This window comes from Colobus angolensis, unplaced genomic scaffold, assembly GCF_000951035.1.
Source record: "Colobus angolensis palliatus isolate OR3802 unplaced genomic scaffold, Cang.pa_1.0 Scaffold589, whole genome shotgun sequence".
Classification (NCBI taxonomy): Eukaryota; Metazoa; Chordata; class Mammalia; order Primates; family Cercopithecidae; genus Colobus; species Colobus angolensis.
This window is the reverse complement of record NW_012119476.1, coordinates 219,004-229,355: the sequence shown is the minus strand read 5'-3', so window position 1 is coordinate 229,355 and position 10,352 is coordinate 219,004. Positions and strand designations below refer to the sequence as shown.

The 10,352-nt window shown below is 44.0% G+C and overlaps 1 protein-coding gene across 1 annotated transcript; it reads right to left on the bottom strand.

The window, feature by feature from the left end:
* Positions 1–7,040: 7,040 nt before the first annotated feature.
* On the bottom strand, positions 7,041–9,337 carry LOC105526308 (melanoma-associated antigen E2). The gene is made up of 2 exons (XM_011962252.1): positions 7,139–9,337; positions 7,041–7,090 (listed from the first exon to the last, which is right to left on the bottom strand). The coding sequence occupies exon 1, from the start codon at positions 9,141–9,143 to the stop codon at positions 7,572–7,574; it is 1,572 nt and encodes a 523-aa protein (XP_011817642.1). The 5' UTR covers positions 9,144–9,337; the 3' UTR covers positions 7,041–7,090; positions 7,139–7,571.
* Between the last annotated feature and the right edge of the window lie 1,015 nt (positions 9,338–10,352).

The following is a 10,352-nucleotide window of genomic DNA, read 5'->3' as shown; positions in this document are numbered from 1 at the left end:
ATTGAACATCCCTTTATGATAAAAAAAAAATAACCTGAAAAACTGGGTACAGAGAGAACATACCTCAACACAATAAAAGACATACATCACAGACACACAGCTAGTATCGTACTGAGTAGGGAAAACCTGACAGCTATTTTTTTCTAAGAACTAGGACATGACAATGATGCTCACTTTCATCATTGCTATTCAACATGGTACTGGAAGTCCTAGCTAGAGCAGGCAAGAAAAAGAAGTAAAGGGCATTTATATTGGAAAGGAAGAAGACAAAGTATGTTTGTTTGCAGTTGATATAATCTTATATTTGGAAAAGTGTAAAGAGTCCACCAAATCTATTAGAACTAGTAAACAAAATTGCAGGATACAAAATCAACATACAAAAATCAGTAGCATTTCTACATGCCAGCAGTGAACAATCTGAAAAAAGAAATCGAAAAGGCAATCTTATTTAAAATAGCCACAAATAAAATACCTAGAAATTAACTTAACCGAAGAAGTGATAAATCGTGGAAGAAAGATTTTACCTTACCTAGAGCTGAAACGGATTTAGGAAGCTTAGCAAAATATAAAAGTAGAAGAAGCAGTGGAAAGAGCCCTGTAGGCACTCCTGGTTTCCAGCTTGAGCTTGTGGAATTCATCCTTGTCTTTATCTCACAGGATTCCTTGGGGGTACAGCCACTGAAATTAAGGAAGGGCCACAGGGTGAAAGAAGCTTCTGGCTGAGCTTTGTACTAATTTTGACCAAATGTGAATATTCTTGAGCAGAATCCAATGGGCAAAGGGGAAGTGCAAGCTTTTTCTTTCTTTCGTTCAGGGATACCAATAGGTCATAGTTTTGGTCTCTTTAGGTAATCCCATATTTCATGGAGGCTTGTTTATACTTCTTTATTGTTTTTTCTTTATTTTGTTTTCAGAGAGCCAGCCTTTGAGCCCTGAGGTTCTTTCCTCATCTTGGTCAATTCTGCTGTTAATACTGTGATTGCATTGTGAAATTTTTGAAGTTAGTTTTTAAGTTTTATCGTATCACTTTGATTATTTCTAAAAGTAGCCATATTGCCTTTCATCTCTTTTACCATGTTATTGTATTCTTTAGAAGCCTTGGATTGGGTTTTGACTTTATCCTGAATTTCAAGGATCTCCATTCCTATCCCTATTCTGAATTCTATTTCTGTCATTTCTGCCATTTCAGCCTGGTTAAGAACCATTCCTGGGGAACTAGTGCAGTGTTTTGAAGGGAAGAAGACACTGTGGCTTTCTGAGTTGCCAGACTTCTTGATCTGCTTTTTTTCTCATTTTGTGGGCTGATGTTTCTTCAGTAATTGATGTTCCTGTTTCTTTGGAAAGCATTGGGTAGATTTTTTGTCTTTTTTGATGTCCTTAGGGGTTTGGCTGTGGTAGATTCAGTCAACAGACGTTGTCTCTGGAAGATTTTAGGAGGCCAAGGCTCACCTCAGGACTACTGGGCCTCATGTACTAACTCTGGGGGGCTGGTATTAGGTCCCCACCTTTGTTCTTTGGCTTCTTGATATTAGGAACCTGCTATGCTAGAGGGGTTGATGTATTCCAAGGCTGCTGGTTACAACACTCCAATGGGTGGTGCCAATCAAACACTTCATTTGGTGGTGGCAGTGGAATCTATGCTAATTCCCACATGCCAGCAGTGGTGGAATCACAGCATGGTGCACACTTATTGGCTGGATAAGGGGTCTGGAAGGCACAGGGTTGCCAGCTTCCATGTGGGCATTTATAGTAGCAGTGGTGGTGGCACAGTATGTAGGAGGGATGGGGCTGCTGATGTCCATTCATGCATTCATGTTGGTGGCAGTGTTGGTGTGGAAGCATGACACTGGCAGATATGAAGCTAGTGCCCTCCATGCATGCATTCACACAAGCAGCAGTGGCAACACAGGGTGGAGGCCAGGGCTGCTGGTCTCTATGCACACATTCATGCAAGCAATGGCGGTGCAGCAGGAGTGGGCAGGGTGTGCTCACATCCAGAGTAGTGGCATAGTGGGGTGCACACATAAATGTATGCTGGCAGGGAAGGGAGTTGAGGTCGACCAGCATGCACAGGCACTGACAAAGCAATGTCAGGGGTAGCTGTGGGCAAATTTGTGCTGTCAAAGGGGCACAGAGGAGGCCATAGTGGGGGGAATATGTGGGTGGACTTGTGTGCACCAGTAGGAGCTGCTCTGCTGGAGCTCTGCAAAGGTCAGGCATGGTCTGTCAGTGCAGGAGCTGTGATGTGTGTCTCCAGGAGGCACTCCAGCTGGGCACCCAAGGCTGCACTGCAAGCATGTGCAGCCAGCCTGAGGCCCCAGCAAACAGGAGTTTCCTCAGGTTGGACCAGTCCTGACTCACAGGCAAGATCATCTTGTTCTATTCAGATCCAACAGTTTCCCTAAGGCTAAAGTCTCCTAGGGGAGTAAAGGTGAACCTTGGGGGATGGACATCCCTGGCTGTACTCCACTGAAGATACTCACACCAAATCCTTTGGGTTCCACACTGGCTGGTCTTCTGCCTCTACCACTTCTCTAAGCAGCTCTGCCTGCCAGTACAAGTGTCCATGCAGATTATGGCGTCTCCTGCTGCCAGAATCCCAGAGATCCATGGCGTGGGCGGGTTGCTCTTCACCTGCTCAACTTACCTTTTTCCTGGGTGTGGTTGGTGGCCAGGAAAAACTCCCAGTGCATGGAAGTCCCTTGCAGTGTTCCCAGCTTCCTTTCTCTATAGCCCAGCATCTGCATCTTCCCTCCATCAATTCTCATTGTCTTCCCTCCAAAGTTCTGCTTGGAGTGTGCCAGTCTTCCCAATATCCTAGTCTCTTGGTGACAGATATTTCTCTTGGCTGCATTGAGTGAGCCACCTTGCCTCTAACTTTTGGAAGCCTTTTAACTAGATATTATCTCATTTTTGCTTTGGTTGTCTGTGCTTGTGAGGTACTACTTGAATCTTTGCCTAGTCCAGTGTCTTGGAGAATTTCTGTGATATTTTCTTGTAGTAGTTGTATAGTTTGAAGTGCTAGATACTAATCAGACTCAACAAATGGCAGAATTCACAATTAATGAAACACGCAATAGTAGATCAATGTAAAAATATCTTTAAGATAAATCTGATTTAAATATTGAAAGAGATGAAAAAGGGACTGTAATTTGTAAGACAAGAACAGGAATCTTCTTTAACAAAAAGGTGTATTTTAAAAAAGAAACTGGAAAATTTATAAATGAAACAGGTATGCATTGAAATAAAACCATTAATAGATTGCTCATATATTTTGACAGACTCTAGGCTGAGTATTGAGTTAGAACACAGATTAGACAGGGGTCACATCTAATCCATCCCTGTACCCCAGGTGGTTTCCTGTAGGACACTGAGGTCTGCTTAAATAGACCACCCATAAGCTTCCATAAAAATATCTTGTATATTGGAGTCTACAAATAATATATTCTTGATGCACCTAAACCTCACTAATTCATAACCACCTGGGGTTAACATTTGCCTTAAGTATTTTCTAAAGAAAACAAAGACTAGTGATTCTAACAACCCAGGAGTTGTTTGACTTCAGCTACCCAGGTGTTGACAAGTAGTAGTTTTAAAAGCAGTTGTATGGCATGGAAATATCACTAGACTAAAATACAGTTGGTTTGGGTCACAGTTCCGACATCATCAAACGGTAGAGGTGTGACTGGGATTTTCTATCAATTTATTGAAAACAGCATTAAGTGGCCTAGAAAGATGTGAGTAACTTTACCAAGTTCACACAGCTAGTAAGTGACAGAAAAAGTACCGTCCAGATCTAGAGTTCTTAACCATTCCAAATATATTGTCCCATCCTTATCAGGTGCTTGTTTATTACTATGGTGTCTAGAGAGCAAAAGTATTAATATTTCAGGGTACACTTTTTCGCAACTATTTTTTTTTTTTTGGCAACTAGCTTCAAATCCTGCCTGCAGAGAATTCCTAAAGATATTGTTGAGCACTCACTGAGATGGAAAACAAACCCTGATCAGTGAGAAATCTTACTGTCTGGAGATCCCCTCTAGGAAGAAAGAAGGAGACTGTGGGGGTCTTGTCTGAACATGAAAGACACTTATGAGTTGGTCTATATTGTCAGTATTGGAGGATTTAGGGGCAGCAATCCTTGGAGCAGGGGGAATTTCCTTGAAATCTAGCTCAGCTTTTCCTTGGATTGTATGTTTATTTCTGGATGGCTTGTGTGTGTATACAGAAGCTGATGGAGAGAAAGTGCAGGCAAGGCTTTTCTAACCACTCATCCCTGAAAGAGGGCACTCCTGAGACTCAGGAACTGAAAGTGATTATATTCTCCATGTTATCTCTCTAAGAAGGATCCAAATCATAAGTTAAAGAGGACTCTGGATGTAATATATACAGGATGTTGAATCCATATCTAACCAATATCTATTCTGCAAGCCCAAATGTGGCCAAAACTTCAATACTTGTTGGATGTTGATGGCCCACAGTCTGCAAATGAACTCAGGCCTTTCCATCTTCCAAATGAGTTCACAAAGATAAGAAAGATGTTTTGTCTGGTGTTCTAAAGGCTTAATAGTGACTGACTTACATTGTAGTAATTTGTACAGCATCCTCTCTTGTTTACCAGACACTCACTTCTACCCCTAAGTATTTCTTAGTGGGTGTTAATTCTAAATTGGTGCCTGAAGGATGGGAGTACTCAAATCTCTCTTGGTCTTCAAAGGAATGGCTGTGGCCACAGAGAGACTATACCTTTTCCTACACCATAGGCATGTGCCCTGCAAGTCTCACTCTTGTCACTTCTGGGAAACTGCATGTGGTCTTTGTGACACAGGGCTATTTCCCACTTCTGTTCTTGCACTCTGAGCAACCTTGGGCAGGTCAGAAGTTCTTGCAGGTCGTTGTTCTTTCAGGATTCCAAAAAAATTACTTAACACATCTGGGGCTCCAGAAAAGATGATATTTGACACTCTCTGAATGAGATAAGCAGATAAGGCTGGAGGCTTGAAGAGGTTCAGCTGGAGAAGACTCATAGGGCAGAGTAAGGAGATTGGACAGAAATGCGTATTCTATACCAAGACAGCTCTCATGGAGCCCCAGTGGTGGAACAAGGAAGAGCCTGGAGAAATTTCAGCTTCGCTTTCATTCTCCTGAGTGCTATCATCTTGCCTCTCCACTCTGACCATGCAGCCTTTCTTTGTATATCCCGAAAGTCAGAAAATTTAAGGGGGAACATTGGGCAGGCCTCGAGTGGGGCTCCTTGGACTCCAAGCCCAGTTCTCATTGACTGGCTGTGTGACCTTGGGCATATTACTTAAGCCTCAGTTTCCCTTAGTGCTAAGTGGGACTATTAAAATGCTTCTTAGAGAAATGGTGGAAAGATTAGATCTAAGAACGTGAAGAACCAAGCACAGTGCCTGGAGCATATTTAGTATTAAAACAATTGGCAGCATTACATTGATCATTGTTGTCTAGATGCTACACGTTCCCTGTGGCAGATTTCTGTCTCTCTTTACTGGAGCCCCCCAGAAGAGCTGACATGTTTGTGAACCCAGAAATTGCACCAATCCAAAAAGTCAGAGTAAAAAAATCTTGGCAACTTAACGTGCTTGCTTCCATCCCCTCTCCCGTCTCACAAGCATGTACGGGTTAAGAATGAGAGAATTGGTGGTTAGCACACAAGCAAGACTCTGCTCCAAGGTCCCAGATTTTGAGTTGGATACTCTCCCCCCTGACAACCCCACCCCACCCCATTTTCAAGAACCCTTTCAGATTGGACTCTCCAATTACTCATTTTCTCGTCGCTAGAAGCCCTGCCCTTAGCATTCAGACTTTGGAATGCTACTGATGGGAAGATCACTGAGACTGGGCTGTATTGCCCTAGCAACCGCGGAGTGCGCCTGCGCAGTGGCATCCCCAAGTCGACAGCTCTAATTAGGCTTCTGCATCTCAGCCGGCCAGACTTTGGATACAAAAGGGCATATCTTCCTTCTCCCTGCCGCTCCTCCAGCGAAACGATTGTGTCGTTCTCTTCCTGAAGCTGTTGGAAATGTGAAGAATGTCTTCTAACTCCCTCCCATCTGATAGGAGGTAGCAGATGGGAGTAGCCCCCGGTGATTAGATGGATGAAAAAGGCAGAAAGTTTGCCTGTGCAAGGAAATGAAGACGTATAGATCCTACGCTACTGGTAGGCAGCAGCCCTCCCTCTGTAATTAGTGATTTTCCATATGACACTCATCCTTATACCAGGGCTCCCTCTCAGAAATTGTTACCTGCTGGCTCTCTAGGGAACGCTTATGGGGAGCTATGAGCCAGGTTAGAAGCTGTAAGGGGGATCAGAATGAAGAGAGCCTAAATGCAAACACTCAACAGCTTGGGTGCTGAAATAAACTTCATTGGCAGAGGATCCCCTGCAGAGTTCCTCCAGGTATATTGTTCAGTCTGACTGAAGGTGCAAGGCCATTGTTGGCTCTCAAAAGTCACTCTGAGGATATGGGCCCTTGTTACCTCTGCCACAGACTTATTTCTCCTACTCCTCCTTTAAAGTCATTGTCTTTCTGAGCTATTTCAAATTCTTCATAGGTGCTTTACACACTGCCTCTGTCTTCACTAGCAGTCCTTCACTTCCTCTCCCCAATCTCAGGTCTAACAATAGATGTCACTTAAGCACATCTTGTCCCCAGCCCTCCATACCACTTCATCCTCCCCACCATTATTCCTGACTAATTTCCCACTCATCCAGGCTTGACACCTCTGCACCTTCCCCAGACTTTCTTAGATGCCATCACCTTCCCACTATCCTTCCCAGCACTTAAAATCAGGAGTTATTCCTGTGGACTCTCATAGAACTCTGAGCTTATGCCTATTATGCAACTTTCCATAGCATAATATAATTGCTGGTTTACTTCCATGAGCCTTCCCCTTTAAGCCCTGGAGCCCAGCTGGGTCTTCTTCACTCTTATATTCCCAGCACACAGCACTGTTCTCAGAGCATGGCAGATGCTTAATAAATGCTTATAGAATAAATGAATGCATATGCATGGTGTCTAATTCATTATGCTTTTATTGCAAATACAGGTAAATGACAGTTATATGTGTATATATATGGAGAGAGTTGTATATATGTATATAACTACATATACAGTTATATATATTATATATATAGTTGTATATATGTATACAACAGCAGACACAAAGGGAGAGCAATCACAGATCAGTGGTTTTGTGTTTGTGTGTGTGTGTTATTGTTATTTAACTCCTGTACCAGACCATTTTACTGATTATTTCAAAGATGTAAATATTATCAATACATTTTACAGAGATATCTGAACTTTTATACTGAAACAAGACAGGGATGGCAAATGAAAAATTCCATTTATAAATATTGATCATTAACCTAATTCAAGGGTATATTAAAAGGAAGGAAATATTACTAGAATTGGAACACAGACAGCAAGCACAATGTGTACTTCCCACCCAAGCCCTCCCCGAATTCTAATTTAGAGCCCCAATGACAATTTTACCAAGGCATCTTTAACGGATGCCACTCAGCTGAAGTGATACATATTCCCTAGACTTCACATGGGGCCAAGGAAGAACATGGTAGTTGCCTCAGATTTGGCTCTGGCCTCCTCATCTTCCACAGCCTCCCTATATTGTTCTGGCCAGTCCTGTGGTCGCTTTCTGTAGAGCCTGGCCATGTACTCCAAGACTTTCATTTTGGTGGTTTCGTGGTGAGCTCGAGGACCCCATAGAAGCTCATATTCAACTGGGTTAGAGTAGGACAGTGGCCTGCATTCCAGATAGCGCTGTCTCATAAGCCTACAGGTGATAGCATGCTTTCTCCCTACATCCACACTAAATCTTCGAAGCAAGTTCCAGACATTGGCCTCTTTGACACGGTTGCCCATCAAGAATATCAAACCTAGGATTGGCATTACATATTCTTGAGTGGGTCTCTCCAGGCTCTCTAGCATCACTTGCTCTTCCTCTGATTCTGGTTGCTGGACAAGGAGGTAGATGTGCTCACTGGTATCAACCTCAATCAGAGACAACCCATAGAACATATCAAGAATTAGAGTAGCTCTATTGAGAATATTTGGGAACACATCCTCAAATTCTTTGCCAGTGTGAGCCAATAGCTCATCCTGATGTATAGGCAGCAACTCCTCAGAGACACTAATAGCCAACTGGACCAAATCATTTGCCTTATCATTCATAGTGTCCTCCGACCAGAACTCTAAGCCAGCAGTCAGGCTTCTTTCTTTGGTTTTGTCAGCTTCCAGGGCCTTGTTATATTCTTCTGGCCAGCTCTGGGGTTCTTCATCATGGGCATCTGACACAAACTTCAGGGCTTCCATCTTTGTGATTTCCCTATGGGCTCTAGAGCCCCACAAGAACTCAAATTCAAGGGGATTAGTGCCATACACTGGCCAATACTCCAAGAATCGCATGCGCACAAAGTCAGTGGTGAGGAGGTTCCTTGTGTTCCCAAAGAGGTTGTTGATCCTTTGAGGCTTATCCCACATATCAACTTTTAGCAGCAGGTCCCAAATGGATGCCTCCCTTGCTCGGTTCCCATTCAAGAGGATGTGGCCTAGGACTAGGGCCAGGAGACTTGCTTTTGGCATGTCCAGGGACTCCGCTATCCTATCGGTGATCTGGGAACCCCGTTTGCTGACTAAATTGTATGTGTCAGCCTGTGGATCAATAACTCTCAGGTTCAACCCAAAGACCCGGTCCAGGTGAGCTGAGGCTCGTCTGAGGATCTCAGGGAACTGATCTGAGTACTCTCTGAGAAACTCCAGCATCTCGGACTGCTGAATAGACCCCTCCTTCTGGCTTTTCATTCTCATGAAATTCACCAAAGCAATCGACCTATCTTCTAGAGGGTCGTGGACCCTGAGCGCCCCCAAACGTCTGGACTGCTCGTCTATCAGGACTTCCAGGTCATTCGTGTCCTGAACGGCCTGGGAAGTGTTGACACACTGAGGGTTGATTGGTGCCTGAGGGCACTGGGGGGCATCAACGACTAGCATGGGGGTGGGGGGCCCGGAGGCGTTAGTAGCTTGTATTTCACCTCTGCCGTCGCTGTAATCTGCAGTGATCTCTGCGTTACAGCGGCGTGCATTCTGGCTTACCAGAGACATGGTTCCAGGAGACAGGAGCGGGAACGGTGAGATCAGCGATCAGTCGGAGAGAGGACCGTAGCAGTGTTGGTGCCTCGGCACAAAGCTGAAGCCCGAGACCCTGGAGCTGGAAGGATCAAAAGTGAGATCTGGTGTGAAGAGCGATCTTTCTACACAAGCGCTGGCCAGCAACGACTGCAAGCCTCAGAGCGTTAGTTTGCCACAGCCTACGCAGGCGCAGTCAGGCTTTGCATCGTAGTGGCCACGCCCCATTCCCTGTCTTCCTTGCCTCTCATTCCCTCCCCCTCACCTCTGAAGGTCAGGCTAGGCTGGTTGAAGTGGTTGCTGCTGAACTTGAACTTGTTAGAGAAGAGAATTCAAGAAAGGGAGTAACAGATATAGCAAAAGGGTCAAGGGATGAGGAGTGTTCAGTGATGCTCCCTCCACTTGAAGTTTTTCTGTGGGGCATAAAGCACCATGTATCAGGTGGTAGGGGATTCAGAGAGGAGAAGGAGAAGCAGAAGGTGGAGGAAGGGAGGAGGAGGAGGAGGACGCTGACGATGAGAATTATTTTACAGACTCGTTAAAGCATCCATTCACTCAACAGATACTTACTGACCACATGCCACATGCCAGGCACAGTGCTGTACATCAGAGTACAAACATAGTGATTTTTCCCTTTTTGTATGGTGCTTACATTCTGAGGTAGGTTCAAACAATGGTAATAATAATGAGAGATAACACTTACGGAGCACTGACTATGTGCAGGCACTGTTTCTGGTGCTTTCACTTTCCTCATACTAATTCATATAATGCTAGCTATTAGGTCCTACTCTTAATGATCCTTATTTTACAGATGAGGAAACTGGTTCATGGAGGTCAATGTACCTGTCCAAAGTCAAGCAGCAATAAAAGAAAGAGACCACTCAGGTCTGTCAGTCTCAAGCATATTACTTTCTCTCACACCATCTGATCTTTAACCTTATTTATTAAACATGACTCATAAAATAGATGCTCTGATGGAGGGTCAATTAACATGTGATACAAACGCAGAAGTAAGTAATGAATTACAGCTTAGTCTGGGGTATGTTAAATTGTGGACAGTTTCCAATAAAGCCTCAAGAAGAAGTTGAACTCTAAGTGATGAATACATGGGAAGGGTTTTAGTAGTATTCTAACCTGAAGTAACAGCAACAGGAAAGGCCTAGAGGAGTGTAGTTACAAGTTTGT